At 38.0% G+C, this 24,748-nt stretch overlaps 1 protein-coding gene across 3 annotated transcripts in view; it reads right to left on the bottom strand.

The window, feature by feature from the left end:
* Positions 1 to 24,748, bottom strand: part of spopla (speckle type BTB/POZ protein like a) — a 216,233-nt gene that overhangs the window by 16,105 nt on the left and 175,380 nt on the right. For all 3 annotated transcript variants that reach the window (XM_043694074.2, XM_043694078.2, XM_043694076.2), the window contains 5 exons: positions 17,786 to 17,907; positions 13,150 to 13,301; positions 7,364 to 7,491; positions 251 to 428; positions 109 to 164 (listed from right to left, as the gene is read on the bottom strand). In XM_043694074.2, coding sequence (XP_043550009.1) covers positions 109 to 164; positions 251 to 428; positions 7,364 to 7,491; positions 13,150 to 13,301; positions 17,786 to 17,907 — 636 coding nt within the window. The remainder of the gene's footprint in view (positions 1 to 108; positions 165 to 250; positions 429 to 7,363; positions 7,492 to 13,149; positions 13,302 to 17,785; positions 17,908 to 24,748) is intronic.

Here is a 24,748-nt window from a genome sequence, read left to right as displayed (position 1 = left end):
ATAGTTCACTGCATTACCAGAAAGTTAAAACAAAGTTGTGAAAAATAAACCAACTTCACTGTCAAAGTTGATTAAATTTTAAAATGAACAAGTGAATGACAATCTTACCTTCTTACTTTCTTCCATTTCATGTTCAAACATTGCATTAAAAACCGGAGACCGTGCTGATAAAAAGGAAAAAAAAGTCATAAGACCAAGAATTTTTCAATAAAATAGATAAATTCAACTTTCTTTGTCAGAAATTATTTACCTGCTAAAATTGATTTGTGAGCTTTGAATTCTTGTCCACCCACATAAAGGGAGCAGTCTGTGAACCTAGAACTTTCCAACAAATTTCCCAAATCATCAGCCAGCCGACATTCTGGAACTTTTAGTGTATTCATGTTTGATTGACCAGATATGTTAACAGAGTCTTGAACTACACTCACCTGAACCACAGGGGAAAAGAAACAAAATATAGGTCAAATGTCAATACACAATAAAGCCATTTAGAACAGTCTAATAACTTGTATTGTCTTATTTCAGCTGAAGTAAGTATTAATTGAACAATTGTTCTGGATGTAGGTTTGCTTGCTGAGCTGAAAGGTTCATTTCCAGATGTTTCGTCACCCTACTAGGTAACATCTTCAGTGGGCCTCCTGGCGAAGCACTACTGATAATTCCTGCTTTCCATTCATATGTTTGGGTTTCTTTGGTTTGTTGATGTCATTTCCTGTTGTTTTTGTCAGGGGGTGGTAGATGGGTTCCATTTATCAAGTTCCCTTTGTCAGGTGGCTAGTTGATCAACTAGCCACAAAATTACATGACCCTCTCTCACTAGTATCCTTACATACAGATAAGGAAGGACACCACTTTGACTGGGACAACACATTCATCCTTGGACAAGCCAAACAGAGACACGCACGAGAATTCCTAGAAGCATGGCATTCCAACCGGAATTCTACCAACAAACACATCGGGTTAGACCCCATCTACCATCCCGAGGAAAAGAACAGGAAATGACACCACCAACCCAAAGAAACCCAAACATATAAACAGAAAGCAAGAATTATCAGCAGTCCTTCGCCTGGAGGCCCACTGAAGGTGTTACCTAGTAGGGTGACGAAATGTCAGGAAAGAACCTTCTAGCTCAGCGAGCAAACCTACATCCAGAACTCAACCTGAGCTACAAGTCTTCTCAAAACTCGCTAAGAACAATTGTTTTAACGATTTGCTGTTCACAGAATTGCTTATGTTAGCAAAGGCTTCAGTAGTCTTAAGTCTGGAGGCTTAATGAGACACTGTTACCGAATTCTTCATAAAAATTCAGGCTGACTTTTTTTCCCTCTATAATTTGAGGCTGCACCATTTTGCCAGTCAAGCACCTCCCCAATCTGATTACAGAAGAACTTAAAATGAGCATAAAGCAGTGTAAACATTCTGAGCCTAGAGAAAGGATGGATATCCATTAGTATGCTCTAGTATCTTAAAATTTAAATCCATTTAATCATCATTCATGCACATTGGATAGGACACAAGAGACAACCTGACAAAGGGAACTTCATTTTTAATATGTCTTGCTGTTTTCATTGCAAGGAAACTATATTACAAAGCAAGGGCATCTGGATAAAAGTTTAAATAAAATTACAAAGTTGAAATTACTTAATTTATCACTTTGTCTAAAAATTTGGTAACAATGTTGACACGAGCCCCTCACTGCCCACCAATAACAAATGCAATCAAACTATACTCCATTCAGAGTTGACATGATGACCAGTCCTGAGGGGACAATGAAGTTTCATTCAGATGGAAGTTTGATTGATAGATGCAAAAGGTGAAGGTTACTTGAATGATTTTGCAGTTATACATGCAATTTACTTAAGCCCAACATTCAATGATTTTTTTTTTAACCAGATAATTGAATGAATACTTGGGCACAAATGTAAAGAAAATGTCAGGCCTCACAATATAGACACTCTTAGATTACAGGCTCTAAATACATTACATAAAATGATTATTAAAGCACTAATCTTGCTATAATCATCATAGTCATTAACTTATTTCCCTCTCAATCTGTTGCGTATTAGTTCCATTAGTCTGCACAATATCCAATAATTGATATCAAACAGATTTAATTAAAGACAAGCAAAAACAAAGATACATACAGTTACAGCAAGATATCCCTGCTCTTGTACTTGAATCCCCCCACTATGAAAGCAAACTGCCATTTGCCTTCTTCACATTGTGCAGCACTTGCATGCTTACTTCCAGCGACTGGTGTATGATACTACCGAGGTTTCCAAGCACATTCCCCTTTCCTAATCTATTGTTGTTCAGATAATAATCTACGTTCCTGTTTTTGCTACCAGAGTAGGTAACCTCAAATTTATTATGAGTGACTCAGTGCACAAAAGAAACATTGGAATGTTAATTAAGTAGGAGACCTGGTGCAAATCAGAGATCATACAAAAGCCAACAAAATGAGAGATAGCTGTGTTAGATCCTATATTGGCAAGAAATTATTTTTGGAGCCCTGTCATCAAATGTTGATGACGACTGAAGTTATTTGAATAGTCTGTTCTGCTACAATGCAGTAGTTATGTTCCCATGCAACCTTGTGTTATAGAAAATTGCATAATAGAAATAACAGGACCTATGGAAAAAACAGGTTGGGGCAGACGACCAATAACATCAGAAACGTCAAAACAAAAATAGTAGTTAGGCTAACACAAATGACAGCATTGTCTAAGTAAATTTTTAAATCATATATTTTGCTGAGTTCAGTATAGAACTATATTAAGACAAGGGCTGAGGGTCATCATCAGCATCATCATTACTTTCAAATGCAGTCCTGGGTGCAGGGTTATGATGAAAGAAAATATTTAGTCCAGAAGTGGATGGCTGTGATTCGTTGTCCTCAGATGGTTTCTTGGGAGTTGGCTTAAAAACAAGGCATCTCATTTTTGCTGTTTTGCCATCTTTCTTCTTTCACAAAGAAGCTGTTCATAAAGTGCCAGATAAGACTTTATGCCATGAATTGCTATCCTGCTGCAATCTGCATTCTAAGAGCTGCAACTGCTTCTCATCTTCCCTCAGGACACAATACAAAAGAGAAGTGGGAAGTTCTAGTGGTGCTGAATTCTGGACTTCATCTCAAGCTTCAACTTCCCCTGCAGCAACAAGCTGTTGTCGATCAGCTGTGGACTGGTCTTCATTATGGGACTCAAGCAGCTCCTCAATATCCTCAGTCTCCACTTCTTCAAATCCAACTTGCTTTGTAAGAGCAACATAATCTTCTTTGATTGTTGGAAACCGCTTCTGACTGTTCAATGCCTTTAAAATCATGAAGAAAATCTGGGAAAAGATTATGGCAAAATGCATGCAAGTCGTCCTTACTGACATCACCCCAGGATCCACAATGATTTAAATAATATTCTTAATGTTAAAGCTCTTCAAAAATTGAAGAACACTGTCTTGCATTAACCTCTTCAGCAGCTGCAATCAGCTTCTTGAATGTGCACCATAAATCATAAACTTTACTTGCTACAATTACACCGTGGTCCATAGATTGAATAAGAGAGGTTGTGTTAGGATGTAGAAATGGCATTTTGATGTTTTCAGAAAACTCACCAATAGTGGGAGGATGGTTTGGTCCACTGTCCAGAATGAGGAGAGTCTTGAAATCCAAACTTTTTCTCCTGTAATAATTTCTAGAAACATCCTTCAAAATATCAACAAGGTCAGAAAGAATTTGCCCTGTCATCCAGTCTCTTTTGTTTGACCTGAAATAAACACCTGAAGTAGACTTAAGGTAATCTTTCAAGGCTTGCGGGTTGGCAGAGTGGTACACCAACACAGGCCTAAGCTTTAAGTCCCCACTAGTATTAGCAGATTGCAGCAGGATAGCAATTCATGGCATAAAGTCTTATCTGGCACTTTATGAACAGCTTCTTTGTGAAAGAAGAAAGATGGCAAAACAGCAAAAATGAGATGCCTTGTTTTTAAGCCAACTCCCAAGAAACCATCTGAGGACAACGAATCACAGCCATCCACTTCTGGACTAAATATTTTCTTTCATCATAACCCTGCACCCAGGACTGCATTTGAAAGTAATGATGATGCTGATGATGACCCTCAGCCCTTGTCTTAATATAGTTCTATACTGAACTCAGCAAAATATATGATTTAAAAATTTACTTAGTAACAGACATATGATCCTTTGCAACCTTTAAACCTGAAGACTGTGCTTCATTCTTAGAAAATGTAGACTTTGGATGGCATTCGCTTCCAGTATAAACCTGTCTCTTTCAAACTGAAGATTTGATCTAAGGTGTAGCCTGTTCCTCAATTGTTTTTTTCATCACAGAAAGAAATGGCAGTGCACATTCCTCATCTGCACTGGCAGCTTTGCCACGTAACTTCATGTTATGAAAGATGTAGCAGTTCCCAAATCCAGCAAACCAGTCACTATGAGCACCAAAGGCAGGCACATCTTCAGGACTTTTAGCTTTTTTCCTTAGGCCCTCATAAATTGATACGGCTTTCTGATTTATGGTGAAAAAGGTGGTCCCAGATTACTTTTTTGATTGACCTTCTATCCACACTCTTAGAAGCTGCTCCATCTCCTCAAGTTCCTTTGTTCGTGATCCCACAGAATCGCTTAATAATGGGAGTTCATTTTTTAAAAAACTTCCTCAGTTCACCAATTGTGTTACAGGCAAATCTCGTTGACGAAACACATTATCGGAGAATGACTCGTGTATAGCCACAGTATCAAAAAAAGGAGCTTATTTCATTTTTTTTTTACTAAATTGAGTCAGGAGAGAGAAAAAAAAATCACAACCAGGATTGTTAAAAAATCTTTACTGACACTGATCAATTGGTTGCTTTGGGGGCAATAACCATAATATTTGATCAGACTTTTAGATTAGTTGTGTTTTCAGAGCGCGCTTGATTGGATTTTGCCAAATTACGCTTGATGGAAAAAATGTCATGGGGGTTCAGAAACAAATTTATAAGATGTATAATAAGTACTTAAAGTCTTTATAGAATGTCTATGGAGTACTGCAGACTTAAACAGTGTCATCAATCACTCAAACGTATTTCAGAAACATTTTAAGATTATTTCCAGAAACATGGATGGTTAAGATTCTAATTTATTTCCCTCAGAAATTTCCCAAAATGGAGCTGTAAACGATAAATTTAGCAAACCTCATGACACCTCTTGTAACCTCGTCAATCAAATAATTATATTCATAACAAATTCATCACACAGATATTTAATTTGTCTGGCTAAATGAAAATACAATGCATTAAATTCATAGCACCCATTCCCAGGGGCCACATTTCAATTATTACTTTTATAGAGTATAATGACATAATTAAGCAGTAATCATGTGAACAGAATTTCTCATAAGCTGTAAATACTCAAGTCAAAGTGAAATTAAGATCACCTGAACATGTCACTCAGAAGTTGCCAATCAATCAACAGTTACAGTCGTAACCTGTCAGTATACCTATACAACAGTTCAAATCTTCAAAGCACAGATGCACAGTGCTTTAAGGATATTGCCCACTCAGTCAACAATTAGGGTCAATGGCACGCTGTGAAAATGTTCAACCAATTTCATATTTCCTTACTGTATTGCAGTCTCAACATGCCAAATGATGTAAATATGGCATAATGACAGGAGTACACAAAGCTAATTGAATGACTCATTGACTAAATTATGCACTCAGCATTTTCTAGGAGAAAGCATTACATCAGATGTATTTAAATTATGCAAGTCCTCTGTAGGAGGGAGTTCGGCAATTAAAAAAAGACACGGAAACATCAAAGATTACCTAGCTCGTTGTTTTAGCACATTTATGGTTGTGGGATGTAATATTACAGCTTTTTTGAAAATTCATAATGCGATGAGGCAGTTGCTGGTTAGAACAACATTTATTGCCCATCCCTAATTGCCCAGACAGTAGTTAAGAATAATCATATTGGTGTCACGCATAGGCCAGATCAAGTAAGGATGGCAATTTCCTTCCCAAAGCGCATTAATGAATCAGATAGTTTTTTCTGACAATTTACAATGGATTCAAGGTCATTTTTAACTTCAGATTTTTATTAAATTCAACTGGTGTGATTCATCTCCAGAATATTACCTGGGTCTCTGGAGTACAGTCCAGCAACGATATCACTAGGCCATCACCTCCGCTAAGACATTTGATTACAGTTCTTATTAGAAAGCTATTTACTAATGCACTCGAAAAATACAAGCTTCGCAATTATATGCTTCCACTCCAGACTATAAAACAGTTACATAAAACAATGACAATGACCATATATTTACCCCTAAGTAAAATCAAAGAGAAAATGATAGCTTGAACAATTAATGCAATCCTAATAGCAACTGGTAATCATACAGATCTCATCATGGGAAAATCTTGAAATGAAAGCTATTTTTGTAATGGCAATCATGAAACCCCTGTTGATTGTGGTAAAAACTCATCTGGTTCACAAACATTCTTCAGAGAAGAAAATCTGTTCTCTTTTTCTGGTCTGGCCTATCTGTGATTCCAGAACCATAGCAATGTGGTTGACACTTAACACCCCTGAAATTACCTAGCTAGCCATGAATTCGAGGCAGTTAAAGATGGTTTAACAAATGTTGGTTTTGCCAGAGATGGACACATCCCCTCAAAGAATAAATAGGATCAAAGTGGCATTAAATTCAATCCCAAAGTTAACCAATTCAAGAATGGAAAGGAATTGTAAATCCTGAAGTGGTCACACGATCATCATGGGCTCAATTATAGAACATTAAGATACCCAATTCTTGTTGTCATTCATTAAATTCCATTGGCATGACATTCCTGGATTGTCTTTTCACAAATGTCTTTGTTAAAAATAAAATCAACAGAACTTAAATTTTGTAAGCTTTGAGTGGAGAAAAGGAGCAGAAAGGAACAAAACATATCAAAATGCTGTTGTTTAATGAAAATTAGTATACTACCATGGTATATTCAGATTTCAATATTGCACTCTAACATTAATCTCGAACAATACCGAAGTATACTGTGGATAAGAAAAGGCTGTTGAAAAAGGAAATAAACATTTTAAATATATAAAAAATTACAAAGGATATACTACAGTTTTTGAGCTATGATTATTAAAATTTTTATGTTAGTGTCAGATGGATAATTACAAAATGTACTTGATTGGGTTACAAGATATGTATTTTTATATAATAATAGAGCAAGTAAAAACAGCTGCATATCGAATAATTCACCCTTTTCAGCAATTTATTCCATAAGGTAAATTGATTCAGCAAGACATCATAATAAAGCACCTAATTATCAGCAACAAGTATTTGCAATAATATTCACCTACTTCACAGAACAGCGTAAGTTTATCATCTGGAAGAAGACCATTCGCTTCATCTAGAAGAAAGTCTCTACGGATAAATTTTTTGAAACCCCAGTCCTTGCCCTGGACAAATCTGTATGCTCTTTGACTTTCTATTAGAAATAAATGAAAAGAAGGTTATCATTGACAAATTCCAAACATAAACATATATGAAGTACCACATGAATACATTACATTATACATTAAAAATTTCCATTCATTATTCCACCCAAAAGATAAACTTGTTTTTTTTAAGCAAACAATGAAAAGAAAACTTACTTTTATATGCCTAGAAAATTTCAACTGTGTTTCAGTGAATCTTTTTCTTTCTGAAAAAATAATAATCCTTCCACATTTGTTTGACAACCTAACCCACATCTATATGAGTGGAGGACAAAATGACAAGAGTAACAATCTCCTGTGTTAAATAACTCAAGGCAAATGTTTTGGACTGGAAATGAGGGTGGCTCCGAAAACCATCCAGTTGGTGTAATAGACCTGCCTGCAACATATTGACCTGCATACTGAAATTGAAGTTGTCATTCAAGAAAGGAACTGGGAAATCGAAGGATCTCTATTTTCAAATATAGAACAAAGCAGTTTTCACAGAACTGAAAACCAGTATTAAGTTCAGTACAAACAGAGGCAGTAACAGCATATAATTACAAGCTTGCTTTCATTAATCAGAATATCAACGGGTGTCCAAGTATAGAACTTCAAAGATGACAATTATGGCAGTAACTTGAACTCTCACAGCACTGAGCTTCAGCCCAATTTAGTTAAAGCTTTCATGTAAATTTGGTAGAAAGAAACAAAATGCCATAACACAATGTTTTCCTACCTGATATCCAGATAATACTCAACTCACGAGAATAGTACTGCTACTGTTAATGCAAAGTTCTATAATACTGAACATTTGGGTTCTCAACAACTCAAATGGAACATACTGAATTTCGAAAAAGGGTTTGATTGACTAGGTGAGAGGAACCATGTTTTACATGCTCTGGATGGAGTAACCAATACAAAGTTCTCTCTTGGTGTTTGTATTTTCTGAAACTTTCATGGACTATTATAGCTTAAAAAAAGAAAAAGGCACTGACTTAAGAGAGCTACACAAGTCACCTGACCAGATTGTGTCAAGGTTACAAAATCATAAATAAACAAGGACCTGTCTGAGCCAAAATTAACATTAATATAACAAGGCATTAATGGTCTCTTATGGCACAGTGATAGAGTCCCTACCTCTGGGCCAGAGATACAGGTTCAAGTCCCACTTGCCCCAGAGGTGTGTCATAACATGTCGAAACTGGTGATTAAAAGTAATTTAAAAGGCATTGGAACTCAGATCTGTTCCTGGTTGATTCATATTTTTCTGCAAATTTCACCTATTGGGATGAAAGTTGCATGTAGATTATTCAGCTTGAAACAATATGGCAGACGGTTCCACCACCTTTATTCTAATTATAACATTTTGTAACCAAGTGAGGTAATTTCTGAACACAACTAATTGACAAATCAAATCCCAATAGACATGCTACCATGTTGTCATATTCAGTAAACGAATAAGTAAAAACCGGATCATTGGAGCTAATTGATTAAAGTAGATTATTTATCGATTGTCTTCATGGAAACTTAAAAGTGGCCATTTACAGAGCATAATCAATTACAATTCAGGAAAACTGCACATTGATTGACTGCTGAGATGATGTGAAGGAGGCAGATATTTCTCTGGTGCCAACCACATTACATACCTTCCCTGCCACTTCCAGAAAAGGGGAAATCCTACACTTTTAGTAGGAACTATATTAGCACAATTAAAAGGATGGGCTTGATTAAATCATGGGAGATAAAGAATTATTGGTGATGGCTCTTAGATAATGCCAAAGCTTCAATGCTCTGAAGTAGTGATAGGTCCACTGCCCTACATAAATAAGGCATTTTAATTAAGGACATTTAGGCACTGATGCATATATGTGACAACATTCTTAATCCAAAGAGATTAAATAATTTCCAAACACTCTGACTCGGGAGTTGAAAGGACAGACCAACTCTAACTCTATTTCAGTTTGTAAAATGAGAGCTCCCCTGCAGAGCAGGTTGATATCACGTAATTGGAATGGTCAGTGGGAAAGCTCTAGTCAAAAAACAGTCAAACCACTGCCCCTTGGTGCTGAATTGGGAATGGAAACTAAGGAAAAGACAACTTTGTGACAATAGATAGAGCTGCATTGAAGGCAGTAGCAGGGAAATGAAGTCAACTAAAGGCAGCAAAGAAAATAACAGATTTCCTGTGCCAAAAGACATTCCAGGAGTGGATTGAGAAAAAGCAGCAAGACTTAGAACATCGATGAAAATCAACCAAATGGAATAAAATTTTTTGAATACATTGATAGCCATCAAAATTTTCTGTACCGCGCAGTACCAGCATTTAACCTCACTTTAGAGCAGCAACTCAACTCTAACTGAAATAGTAATTTGGATGCACTCCCAGAACTCCCCAGTTGTATAAATGAAAGATGTCTGATATCATCACAAGGAACAAAGAACAGTACAGGAACAGGCCCTTTGACACACCAAACCTGCACTGACAAATGATGCCTTTCCAAACTAAAAACTTTTTGCCTTTGTGCAGTTCTCATCCCTGTATTCTCTCCCTACTCATACATCTATCAAAATGCTTCTTAAATCTCTATTGTATCTGATTCTACAACCTCCGCTAGCAGCATGTTCCAGGCACTTCCCAACTTCTGTGTAAAAACCTTGCCTCTCACATCTCACTTCACCATAAACCTATATTCCCTAATAATTGGCATTTCTACCCTGGGAAAGACTCCAACTATCCATGTATCTCGATTTGTAAACTTGTATCAAGTCGCTCCTCAGCCTCTCATGTTCAAGTGAACACCCTCCAAGCCAGGCAACATCCCAGTAAATCTTTTCTGTACCCTCTTCAAAGCCTCTATATCTTTCTGATAGGATGGGACCCAACCTGTACACAATATTGCCTAACTAAAATTCTGTAGAGTTGCAACACGAATTGCCAGTTTCCATATGCTATGTCTCAACCAATGAACGCCAGCATGACCATCTTATCTACTTGTGTTGCCATTTTCAAGGAACTGTGAACTTGTACGTCTAGTTCCCTATGTATGTTAATGCTTCTAAAGATTTTGCCATTTATTGTATACTTCCCTCCTACTTTAGGCCTTCCAAAATGCATCGTGTCAAATTTGTCCCAATTAATTTCTACCTGCTATTTCTCTATCCATGTCTCCAGGCTATTTATGTCCTTCTGTGTCTTCTGGCAACCCTCCTCACTATTTTCAGCTCCCCCAACATTTGTGTCATCTGAAAACTTACTAATCAGACCACCTACATTCGCCTCTAAATTGTTTATATATTATAAACAATGAGGGCCCCAGCAGTGATCCTTGTAGAAGATAGGGATTAAATCAAAGATATCCAAGCAGAACACCCTTCCACTGCTACTCTGTCTTCCATGATCAAGCCAGTTCTGTATCCAACTTGGCTCCACCCTCCTCTATCTGGACCTCTCACCTTTATCCCCACCTCCATCCACCTATTGCACTCTTGGCTACCTTCTCCCCAGTCCCACCCCCTCCCATTAATCTCTCCACCCCGGAGGCTCCCAGTCCCATTCCTGATGAAACATCGATTTTCCTGCTCCTCGGATGTTGCCTGACCTGCTGTGCTTTTCTAGCACCACTCTAATCTTGACTCTGGGTTTGGTATAGAGATTAAAAAGTATTGAGAGGCCTTATTGTTTATATATAAACATATATGAGTCTTCAGGCCAAAGTGGTCATGTTTTAGAAGTGACCTATATAATGAAAGGGGAGTGGTCAGCTCTCTCGCTGGGCAGTTCAGTCCAGAACCAGTTATGAGATCAGCTGTGTGGAACAGGCTCTCTCTCTGCCCTTCTATCTTTAAGCTGTAGCTATCTGTTCCATTTGTATTTTTTTTTTTTAAAAGGGGGTTTGCTTATTGGGACTGTTGTGTATATTCGGAACAGCATAATTAAGTCTAGTTTGGATAGACCGAGTTCTGCAGGAATTCTTTATTCTGTTCTGTGTGTTGCATTGTGTAATTTTGAGAATAAATTTCTATCTGTTTTAAAACCTAGCAGTCAACCTAGCTAACTTACTCCAGGTAATTTTCGCTGTACACTTACCAGAACAAATTGCAAAGTTATGGTCTGGGTTGCCTGCTCAAGAATGTTTTGAGTGGTCTGGCCTAGTCCATAACAGTCCACATAGACAACATCTGCCACCCTACCCTCATCAATCATCTTTATCACTTCTTCAAAAAACTCAAATTGATGAGACATGACCTCTCCCGCACGAAGTCCTGCTGCCTATTATTAATATGTCCGTACTTTTCCAAATGTGAGCAAACCCTGTCTCTAAGAATCTTCTCCAATAACGTCTCTACCACTGATAAGACTTGTGATTTCCTGGATTATTCTTGTCACACTCCTTAAACAAAGGAACAACAGTGGCTATTCTCTAGTCCTCTGGGACTTCTCCTGAGCTAAAATAGGATACAAAGATTTTGAACAAGGTCCCAGCAATGTCCTCACCTGCTTCCCTCAGTATTCTTGGACAGAACTTATCAGGTCCTGGGGACTTGTATACCCTTAATACTTTTCAAACCACCCAACTTCTGCTCCTTTTCAAATCAATATACCCTAGAATATCAACATCTCTGGATTCACCATTCTCCACTGCTAAAGCAAAGTATCCATTAAGAACTTCACTCACTTCCTCTGGCTCCACACATTTATCCTTGAGTGGATCTACACTTTCTCTTGATATCCACTTGCACCTTAATAAGTGTAAAACACATTGGGATTTTCCTTAATACCATTTGCCAAGGATAGTTAATGGGACCTTTTAGCCCTCCTAAATCTTTACTTAAGTTCTTTCCTGCTTTCTTTACTTTCTTCAAGAGATCGGTTCTCTCCACAGATGCTGCCAGATCTGCTGAGGTTTTCCAGCAATTTCTGTTTTTGTTTCAGATCTCCATCATCCGCAGTTTTTCAGGTTTTTGGACTATTTATATAGTGTTTCAAAAAAACCTTCCTGGATCCGCCAACAAATTTCACATCCCTCTCCAACCATTAGGGGCACTGAATTGGATTCTGAGAATGGTGAACAGAGTGAGAAAAGTGAGAGCTCTTTGGAAGTCAGTGGCACAGCACACACTCATACGATGGCATCAGTGTTGATTTCCAGTTCCAGGTGCCACGATGATGCCACCAGTGCTAAATTCCTAACTTCTTCTGCAGTGAACTGGCAGCAGACACCCTATAAATAATAAATTAAACTTTGGATATTGGCTGAGGGCTCAATAATGATCAGGACACCATGAGAACTCCACTCATTCTTTTCTTTAAACAGTACCGTGGAATCTTTCACATCCAGTAGATACAACAAACGACAGTACAACACCACACTGAAGGATAATATTGCCAACATTGCAGAGCTCCTTAAGGACTGGATATTAACTGCTCAAAAGCAATGAGACTTAAATCTATGAAATCCTGCCTGCGAGGAAAGTGTGACTTCCGTAAAACAAAAAATGACACTACCTCAGAGGATGAAACATTCTTGTAAAATTCTGATCAGTGTTATTAAAGAACCTGGTATTAAATTACTAAACAAATACAATAAAAGGAAATCATCCTTTCAAACTATATTGGGAAAAATTTTTTGTGTAAAGGTTCTTGAAGTACATGCATAAGAACTTACCCATAGCTTTTGTTTCTTCCCTTTTTGCGTTCAATAAAGAGAATTTAAATTTAGCTCGAACTTCACTTTTTGGACAACTAACTAAAAGCAAATATAAGGAAAGGTAGTCTTTGCTTTCTTCATCTAAACCCTTTGGGTTTACTCTGAGGCACCTGTAATATATACATTTAAAAAAAGTTCCAGTTAAAAACGTTGCTCAAAAATACTGCATTTTATCCATTCCGAATGGAATTGATGATATCCATTAACATTATATATTCAATATTCAGAGGACCCACAAAGCAAAGTTCGTATCTACATGATTTACTTCGAAAACAAAACAAGCCATCCTTTTAAGATATTGGTATAATATAAAAGTATATTGTTTTATTTTTCCAAAATGTCAGATAGAAAGCTCTGTTCTGGGCCACACCAATAGTTCACTGATTAGAGAGATAACTCTGAAACACACTGGACAGCATTGAGGGAGGGTGTCTGTGACAACAATCCATGCATGACAAACTAAGCCATTAATCGAGAATGTGGTGCTGGAAAAGCACAGCAGGTCAGGCAGCATCCAAGGAGCTGGAGAATCGACATTTCAGGCAAAAGCCCTTCATCAGGAATGAGGCTTGTGGGGGAGGGGCTGGAGGAAAGTAGCTGAGAATGCAATAGGTAGATGATGTTGGGGGTAATGGTGATAGTTCGGAGAGGAGGGTGGAGCAGATAGGTGGGAAGGAAGATGGATAGGTAGGACAAGTCATGAGGGCAGCGCCAAGTCAGAAGGTTGGATCTGGGACGAGGTGGGGAAATGAGGAAACTGGTGAAATCTACATTAATCCCACGTGGTTGGAGGGTCCCAAGACAAAAGGTGAGGCATTGGGGGGCCAGAGAAGTGAAAGCCTTGGAAGAGATGGATGGTGTGGGTGGTGTCCTGAACTAAGCCATTAGCTCATTTAATTGAAGTGTGATGTCTGTCATTTTCAGCAAATGAAGTGAAATGTGTCTTAATTGTTTTTCTATATTGTTAAAGTGATAATACAAAAATTAGAGGCAAACAATTCAGAGCCTTAAATCAGTTTATGCTCCAGATGAGTTGTATTTCCCAAGATTCATGTTGACATTGAAGGAGCACTGTAGTGTCATGATTATGATACAAGGAGAATGGACCCTGACATTGGCTCTGGAATAAATTAGGTTTCATGGCTCAACATCAGGTAAGAGAAACCTCCTGCTGATCACCATCTGCCTAGTTACTCCTCAAATAGCAGATGAATGTCTGTCCTCGACACTGGAAGAAGTAATGTCTGTACAGTCCAACCACTTTGGTTTACTTGACATGGTGGAAACGTGGTTGAGTGCACTGGAGGTAGCCAAGTTATGGGGTCTGACAACATGCTAGTGATAGTACTGGAGACCCGAGCTGGATTCTGCTGCTCTCATTGACATCTATCCAATAATGTGAAAAACTGCCCTTCTTTACAATGTTAAATGTTCTATATGTATATACTTTTCATATTTTACAAATCATATTCAACACAAATAAGAAAACATAAGTCACTATTTTTTTGAGCTTCAATAAAATGACCAACATATCATCCAATATCAAGGTCTGTAAGGGAGTGGTAATTCTGGTCACCATCAGCTATAAACCGAATTAGACCAACCATAACAACACAGTGGCTACAACATGGGGTAGGCAATTTAAGACCGAGATGAGGTGAAATTTCTTCACCTAGAGTGTACAGCCTGTGAAATTCTTTGCCAGAAATGTGGTTGAAGCCAAAACATTGAAGGTTTTCAAGAAGTAGTCAGATATAGTTCTTGGGGATAAAGGGACCAAAGGTTATGGGTAGAAAGCTGGAGCAGTGTATTGAGTTAGATGATCAGCCATGGTCATATTGAATGGCGGAGCAGGCTTGAAGGGCTGAATGGCCCACTCTTACTCCTGTTTTCTACATTTCTATGAAACTGAAGGAGGGAGAGCAACATCTCAATGGTATAGCACAACACGTTACTTGAACTAGTGGAATGACATGCACGGTTGTAGCATGCATAACTTTCAGGATGTACTGCAGTGACTCAACAAATTACCTTAGCAACCCTTCCATGTGATTTCTACCAGTAAGGATCACATAAAACAAGGTAATAGCAATATTATCTTTAGGCTGACCTCCAAGACATTCAACACACTGAATTGTACATAGGTTGCCAGTTCTTTTTTTGTCACTGCATAATATTTTGGAGTTCACTATCTACTCCCATTTGGAATACATTACAACAGAACTGTAGAACTTCAAGACTGCTAGCACCATTTTGTCATGGCAATTAAAGATGGGTAATAAGTTAGCTTGTTACAGACCTTAGTCTGACATTTAAAAAATAAACATGCAATAAAAACTTGGGCATCACTCAGGTCTCTTTGGTAACTCTAATCTTAGTACACAATTTCCTTGAGACCATGTGGAATATCATAAATCTGTTCAGAAAGTGATTATGATAATAATTTTCACTTCTAAATAAATCTGTGCGCCACATAAAACTGTTGACTCATTAAAATATTCAAGAAACCCTAGGTTTACACTACAGAAATCATTGAAAAAATAACCAAAAGTTTGCCAAGTTGTCTAAGGTAAATTGTTAGAGGCAAAAATATCTAGCACTATGCATACAAATAGCACTTACAGAATTATGCGCTTCACCCATACATTAACAGGAATGATGAACACAAACTAACAAATAGCTAAATATTCACTGTTAACTTCATAAGTTTTCCTTTCAAGTTCGAATATTTTCTTTTGACTATGCTGTTAATATTGACCTTGATCACAATGAACACAAAGCAAGCATGTGGCTTTCTCGGCAAAATTTCCTATCGTAAACTATATTTTCTCATCACGAATTAACGAGTGGATACCTTATTTACTCTATTTTAAATGTATGAATACTATTCCCCTTCCCAATACTGAAAAAAAAAGTTCAAAACATCATCACTTCTAAAAATTAAAAGGACAGAATTAACTGAAGAAGTTGATATGGCTTATGACAGACAAATGAAGAGCTGTACTTTCAAGATGCTTAAAGACATCTAACAGAACAAAAATTCCACATTCTTGAAAGTCTACTGTCACTTTGAAGATTTCCATCAATATCATGAGCGATGATGATACGGTCTGCAACACTGAATACACTCAATGTTTGGAGGACATAGACAAGATTCAAACATGTAGTATATTAACAATATTATTTTGTTATTCATTCTGTCACCAGCACAAAAGCAATAACAACAGTACACAATCTAGAAGTACTTTACATCATAATATTTTACTCCTATGAAAAGGCTCTATTTACTCTGAAACATCCCAATTCCTGTATGAAAGCACACTTTCTCCAGGATAATTGCATCCAAGCCGTTTGATGGGCTAGTGCTAGAAATTATGCCTAATGCTCCTATGGAACTTTTTTGTCACCCTGACAATTGCTAACTTTTCCATTTAATTGCTCTAAAACTGACTGTCGCAAGAAAATCTGCCTCGTGAGTTGAGGCTAGTTTGCTAAATTAAGGCTTATTTTTTGGGGGGGATGGGGTTTCAAAATTCTCTATTTCTTTCACTTAAATGCTGACTTGTCAAAATTTCTTCGAAAGCCTAATCATGGACAGTGTGAATAGTCATGGTCTTTTTCCAATGGTAGGATAGTCCAAAACTAGACAACATAGGTTTAAGGTGAGAGTGGAAGTTATTAAAAGGGACCTGAGCAGCAATTTTTTTCATACAGAGGGTGGTACGTGCATGAATGAACTGCCAGAGGAATTGCAACATTTAGAAATAATTTGGATAGGCATGTGGATGGGAAAGGTTTAGAGGGACAAAAACAGAAATTGCTAGAAAAGTCTGGCAGCACCTGTGGAGAGAAAAGGTTTAAAGGGATATGGCCAGTCGCAGGCAATTGGGACTAGTTCAGTTTAGGATCTATCACTATAAATTAGCAAGAAGCTTCTTGCAGAAATTATTACTGCAAAACTCAGGATGGTACAACATCTGCTTGATCAAGCAAACTAATAACTAACAGCAAAAATCAAACTTTCCTTAACTTGGTAATGGAAAATGTGGTTGTGGAAAGCAGACAATCAATTAGGTAATGATCAAGACCAAAGCTCCATATAAAGCAAGAAGAAAGGAAATCATTCAATCAAGACGGTCATTATACAAAACTCTTCGATAGTTACCTAGACATTACAGCAGTTGTAACCAGTAAAATGATAAATTTCTGACTATACTGAGTTTGAGCACAGGAAGATGAACAAATCTGTGCTAAACACTTCATTAAAACATTTATGTGACTGTTGCTGAAAGAAGACATTTGTCAAAGCTTTTCACCTTGCATTCATGAAGACAATTCACAGGAATACAGACTTAAAGGGAGAAGTCAGCATTTATACTAAAGAAGAAAGTGCCGATTGATTGACCAACCGACTTACTGCCATGGATACTTTTGGCAGGACTGAAGTGATTACAGACATTCAAATTTATATTTTCGTACATAAACACAGTCAGCTTCCCATTAAATAATTTTCCATACTCCATTTCTACGACCACTTAAAACTGATAAAAAAGCAAGTATTTTGTGAAGACCATATTGTTGAACTAAAACTTACCACTTCATTTTATCATTTGGCCCAGATGAAAAAGTTGAACTCTTTAATACTTCGCCCATTTCTTCTCGACAAAAGCTAAAGTTATTGATGGTCCACATGTAAGAGAACTTTACCACTTTTACCTAAGTATTAACCAAAAAAAAAGGAACTGAATGAAATAATAAGAAATTAAAGAATATAAAAACATGTAAATGCAAAAACAAACAGTTAAAATAGATTACTTGGTAAATGAACAATATTTCTCATAAAACTGAATGCATGCACAGTTCCACTGACTATTTAATTTTCACAAATAGTTCTCTCATCAACGCAGAGAGCACCCTGTGATTTAAAGCGGAACAGAATCTAGAACTTCTCAGCACTGACAGGTCTACAAAATACTCATCAAAAAATAGGAACAAATGCTTGTAAAATAATAGTAGATGATTTGTTTGAAATAAAGTCCAAGCCACAAAAACATGAATACTTCTTCCTAAAGCCTGTCATGAAATACAGAGGTTGAAGCTTCTTAAATTATACAATACAATCATCTGGGAGGATCCATGAACGTTGAAAAATTTAAGAAAAACAAAATAAGAGATAAATGGATCATACAAACTTTAAAATTAGTGTTTTTTGAAAAGATTTGTAGCTCAGGTTGAGTTTCTGGGTGTAAGTTTGCTCACTGAACTGGAAGGTTTGTTTTCAGATGTTTCGTCACCATACTACGTAACATCATCAGTGAGCCTCCAGAAGAGCTTTGGTGGTATGTCCACTTTCTATTTATGTGTTTAGGTTTCTTTGGGTGTGTGATATCATTTCCAGTTCTTTTTCTCAGAGGATAGTTTTTGGGGTCCAAGTCGATGTGTTTATTGAAAGAGTTCCGGTTGGAATGCCATGCTTCAAGAAATTCTCGTGTGTGTTTCTGTTTAGCCTGCTGTGTGTGCTTGTTCAAGTTTGTTACTGAGAAATCTGCAGACTGTGGTTATTGGGTACCCATTCTTCTTGAATACACTAGCGGGTACTAGTAATCTCAGGATTACTACTAATGCTGCATGTTAGTCAGAGTAGAAATAGCAGGACATATCAGATGAAAACATGACTGAAGAAAGAGTGTCGGTGGACATGGTAAGTGTGTGAAAGCATTCAGATTCCTGGGGCATTGGGACCAGTACAAAGCAGATTGGTTACGAATGGGCAGGACCAGTACCGATATCCTAATAGTTGCTGGAGTTGCTGGGGAGACTGCAAACTTAAATGGCAAGGTGATGGGAACCTATGCAAGGACTCACAGGGAAAGGAATCAAAGACAAAAACAAATGACAGAAAGGAGAATAAGAAAAATAGTTGACAGAGAAATAAAGGGCTAGGATCAAATGTGGACACAGTGAAAAATAACAGGACAAGTAATGTTAAGGTTTGTAACTTAATGTGCAGAACATCGACAACAAAGTGATGAATTAACCATGCAAATAGATGATAGGTTTGATATGGTTGGGTTTAGGGAGACATGGCTGCAGGGTGACCAGGATGGGAACTACACATCCAAGGGTACTCAGTATTTTGGAAGGTCAGACAAAAGAAAAATGTGGAGGAGTTGCATTACTGGTTAAAAATTAATGCAGTGTGAGGAAATATATTAGCTCCAATGATGTGGAATCTAGATGGATACAGTTGAGAAATACCAAAGAGAAAAAAAAACAAACATTAGTGCAGATTGTATATAAACCCCAAACTGTAGAGGTAATGTTGGGAATGGCATTGAATGGGAAATTAGATACACAGGCAATAACTGAATAACTGCAATCATGGGTAACTTTAATGGTAACAACATATGGGATTGGGAAACTCAACTTAGTAACTATACTAGTAACAAATTAGGAACTCCTGGAGTGTATATGGAATGGACCAGTATGTTGAGGTACCTAATAGAGAATAGGCTGTGCTAAACAGTATTGCATAATGAGAAAGGAATAACTGACAATCTAGATGCGAAAGGCCCCTTGCAGAGTGGCAAATATAATGTAATAGAAATCTTCAATAATATGAAGAGTGGCACAGTTGATTCCAAGACTAGGATCCTGAATCTAAATAGAGTTAAATATAATGAAATGAGACACAAGTTAGCTTTGATGGATGGGGGAAAAGGAGGATGCTTGAAAAGAGGATGGCAACAAGGCAATGGCAAACATTCATTAAGTACAAGGGTGAACTGCAACAATTGTTCATTCCTGTTTGGTGCAAAGATAAAATGGGAAAGGTGGCCAAACATGGCTTACAAGGGAAATATATACTTTAGTTCGGTGTTTACAAAGGAGGACACAAATAACATATCAGAAATGTTAGGGAACGAAGTGTTTAGTGAAAAAAAAGGAACTGAAGGAGGTCAGTACTAGTAGGGAAATGGTACTGGGGCAATAGATGGGATTGAAGGTTGATAAATCCCCAGGACTTCATAATCTATATCACAGAGTACTGAAGGAAGTGGCTCTAAAACATTTCCCAAGACTGTACGGATTTTGGGATAGTACCTACAGATTGGAAGGCAGCTAATACAATCCTTCTATTTAAAAAGGGAAGTAGAGAGAAAACGAAAATTATAGACCAGCCATTCTGACATTGCTGGTGGAGAAAATTCGAGAGTCCATTGATAAAGATTTAATAGCAGAGCACTTGGAAAATAGGAGGATCGGACAGAGTCAGCGTGGATCTACAAAAGGGAAATCATGCTTAACAGATCTACTGGAGTTTTTTGAATATATAACAGGTAGAGTTGATGAAGGGGAGCCAGCGAATAGGTTTATTTGGACTTTTAGAAGGCTTTTACAAAGTTCCACATAAGAGATTAGCATATGAATTAAAGCATAAAGGATTTGGGTAGTGTTTTGAAATGGATAAAAAAAAAACCTGGTTGGCAGGTAGGAAACAAGCAGGAGGAACAACTGGGGAAGGAAACTGCAGTGGATGGGCACAATTGAAATGTGGAGCTTATTCAAGGACCAGTTACTGTGGGTCCTTGGTAGGTATGTACCAGTCAGACAGGGAAGTAGTTGTCAAGCACGGGAGATGTGGTTTACTAAGGAAGTTGAATCTCTCTTCAAGAGGAAGAAGGCAGCTTATATTAGGATGAGACGTGATCGCTCAGTTAGGGTGCTTGAGAGTTACAAGTTAGCCAGGAAAAACAAAGAGAGAGCTAAGAAGAGCCAGGAGGTGACATAAGAAGTCATTGGCGGATAGGATCAAAGAAAATCTTAAGGCTTTCTATAGATATATCAGGAATAAAAGAATTACTCGAGTAAGATTAGGGCCAATCAAGCATAGTAGTGGGAAGTTGTTCATGGAGCCAGAAGAGATAGGGGAAGTGCCAAAAGGATGGCACGGTGGCTCAGTGGTTAGCACTGCTGCCTCACAGCACCAGGGACCCGGGATTGATTCCTGCTTCATGTGACTGTCTGCGTGGAGCCTGCACATTTTCCCCGTGTCTGCATGGGTTTCCTCCAGGTGCTCCGGTTTCCTCCCACAATCCAAAGATGGACTGGTCAGGTGAACTGGCCATGCTAAATTACCCTTAGGTGCATTATTAAGGGGTAAATATAAGGTCAGGGAATGGGCCTGGGTGGGTTAATCTTCGGAGGGTCGGTTTGGAATTGTTGGGCCAAAGGACCTATTTACATACTGTAGGGAATCTAATCAATACTTTTTGTCGGTATTCACACTAGAAAAAGACAATGTGGTCGAGGAGCATGCTGAGATACAGGCTACTAGTCCAGATAGAATTGAAGTGCATAAGGAGGCGGTGTTAGTAATTCTGGAAAGGTGTAAAAATAGATAAGTCCCCTGAGCCGGTTGGTATTTATCAGGGAGGAGATTGTTGAGCTTTTGGCTTTGATCTACACGTCGTTATTGTCTGCAGCAACCGTGCCAGAAGACCAGAGGATAGCAAATGTTGTTCCCTTGTTCAAGAAGGGGAGTAGAGACAACCCTGGAAATTACAGACCTCTGAGCCTTACTTTGGTAGTGGGTGAATTGTTGGAAAGGGTTATAAGAGATAGGATTTATAATCATCGAAAAAGGAATAAGTTGATTAGGGATAGTCAACACGGTTTCAGGAAGGGTAAGTTGTGACTCACAAACCTTACTGAGTTTTCTGAGGTGACCAAATAGGTGGATGAGGGTAAAGTGGTTGATGTGGTGTATATGGCTTTCAGTAAGGTGTTTGATAAGGTTCCACACAGTATGCTATTGCACAAAATAAGGAGGCATGGGATTGAGGCTGATTTAGCAGTTTGGATTAGAAATTCGCCAGCTGAAAGAAGATAGAGGGTGGTGGTTGATGGGAAACGTTCATTCTGGAGTTGTTACTAGTGGGTGATGCAGTAAATTATGGACAAATGAGAGTTATCACTTCAGTGGGGTACCGCAAGATCTATTTTGGGTCCACTGTCGTTTACCGTTTATCTAAATGACCTGGATGAGGACGTCAAAGGATGGGTTAGTAAATTTGCAGATGACATTCAGGTCATTAGAGTTGTGGATAGTGATGAAGAATGTTATACGTTACATAGATAAGCTGCAGAGCTGGGCTGAGGGGTGGCAAATGGAGTTGGAAAAGTGTGAGGTGATTCACTTTGGAAGGAGTAACAAGAATGCAGAGTACAGGGTAAATGGTAAGATTCTTGGTAGTGTAGATGAGCAGAGATATCTCGGCGTCCAGGTACATAGATCCTTGAAAGTTGCCATGCAGGTTAATAGGGTTGTGAAGAGGTCATATGGTGTATTAGCTTTTATTAGAAGAGGGTTTGAGTTTCAGAACCATGAGATCATATTGCAGCTGTACAAAACTCTGGTGTGGCCACATTTAGAGTATTGCAAATAGAGGCCTCTATTCCTGATGATGGGCTTTTGCCCGAAACATCGATTTTCCTGCTCCTCGGATGCTGCCTGACCTGCTGTGCTTTTCCAGCACACCACTCTCGCCAACTTTCATGGCATTTAAGTGGTCATTGGGTAGGCATATGGACGAGCATGGAATAGTGTAGGATAGATGGGATTCAGACTGGTTTTACAGGTCAGTGCAACATTGAGTGCCGAAGAGCCTGTACTGTGCTGTAACGTTCTATGTTTTTCTTCTCCAAATGGCAGGCAATGACTAGTTAGGACCCCAACCAGTCATAAAATATATTAACAATTTAGATGAGGAAACTAAAATATATCTACAAGTTTACACAAAATTGGATGGGAGGATGAACTGTGAAGAACATGTGGAGGTGCTTCAGTGTGATTTGGACAACTGAGCCTGTGAACAAATGCATGGGTGATGCAGTAAATTATGGACAAATGAGAGTTATCACTTCAGTATCAAAAAGAAGTGGGGATATTATTACAGCAAACTTTATGAAGTAGCACTCGATAAGCCAGCAAAAATTATATACCTGAAATACCGGACGTTTACTGCATTATCACAATCACCGTGATCTCTGAGTAATCAGTTGAGGATGTGAGCAAAGACGCTCTCTGCCATTAAGTTTGATTGAAGGCAAAATTGTACTATTATTTAAGTGATTTATGTTGTAAATAAAGTATAACAGTGATGTGTATACCCCCGTCTTACATTTATATTACTTAGTATGTGTTTCTACATTGATTATATGGACCTCTTGCCTAATCGGAAAATTTGATCAACTGGCATATTCCTGGTCTCATAGATGCCAGTTCATAAAAAGGTTTGCTGCATATGAATGGCTATAAACTGAGAGGGGAATGTGCAACAGTACACCAGTTGCTGAAGGTTAAATCTGCAGGAGCAGCAGGTGGTGAAGACAACAAAAGATGTGTTGGCCTGCATATTGAGAAGATTTGAGTACAGAACCAGGGATGACTTGCTGCAGTCATACAGGGCCTTGGTGAGACCACCTCTAGAATTATGCTACTGGAGGAATCATTGAGGTTTATGAGACTGATTTCTGGGATGGTGGGGATGTATGAGGAGAGGTTAAATCAGTTACGATTACATTCATTGGAGTTCAGAAGAATGAAGGGGAATCTCAAAGAAGCATATAAAATTCTAACAGGGCTAGACAGGGTTGATGCTCCTGATGACAGACAAGTCCAGATCCAGGGGGCCACTGTTTAAAGATACAAGGTAAACCCATTTAGAAGTGAAATGAGGAGAAATGTCTTGACCTAGTGAGTGGTGAGCCTGTGAAATTTGCTATCATACAAAACAGTCAAGACCAAAGCATTGTATAATTTCAAGGAGGAGTTGGATACAGCACTTGAGGCTAAAGGAACCAAAAGACATGAAAGAAAACCAGGAACAACTATTGATCAATCATGTTCATAATGAATAGCAGAATCCTATACCTCCTTATATTTTCTTTATTTCTGTTCTTATAGAAAATACAGCAAACATAACTAACCCACAAGTGTCATGACAGGGTATGATTATAATAAACATAGTATACCTTTAAAAAGCATAAACATTTACTTATGACATTGTTTAACTACAAATAACTAAAGTAATATGAGAGACCAACTGAAAATTTAATTGAATTGCACTTCTTGAAAGCGTGCAGAAAGGTCTTGGGAAAATGTTAACTTAAAACACTAACAGGTTTTTGAATACCATGCAGAAGACCAAAATCTTAATATTACAAGCTGTGAAGAATGAAAGTTAATTACAGAACAGAAGTAGATACAACATAACATTGGTCTTAAGTACTCAGGTACTTGAAGTGCAGTTCTAAATTTATTGTACCCTATTGTTGCTTGGTAATGTAGAATGTGTGTATTTGGGCTCTTGTGAGAACTAGTTGCTATCTCTTTGAACCAGGAAGCCTGGGTTCAAGCTCCAACTATCACAGTTGTGTGTAAAAACATTAACATGTTGATCAAAATCTCGAACTGGGGTATTGCCTAAGAGAGAAATGGATATTGGAGCTTTTTGTCATGCACTTGATTCCAGAATAAACGCTAGAACACCAA

Source organism: Chiloscyllium plagiosum, unplaced genomic scaffold, assembly GCF_037043375.1.
Source record: "Chiloscyllium plagiosum isolate Xiang-an unplaced genomic scaffold, Cpla_swu_hap1 HiC_scaffold_7, whole genome shotgun sequence".
In the NCBI taxonomy this organism is placed as follows: Eukaryota; Metazoa; Chordata; class Chondrichthyes; order Orectolobiformes; family Hemiscylliidae; genus Chiloscyllium; species Chiloscyllium plagiosum.
Note: the sequence above shows the minus strand (reverse complement) of the source record. Positions and strands in the feature narration are given on the sequence as shown.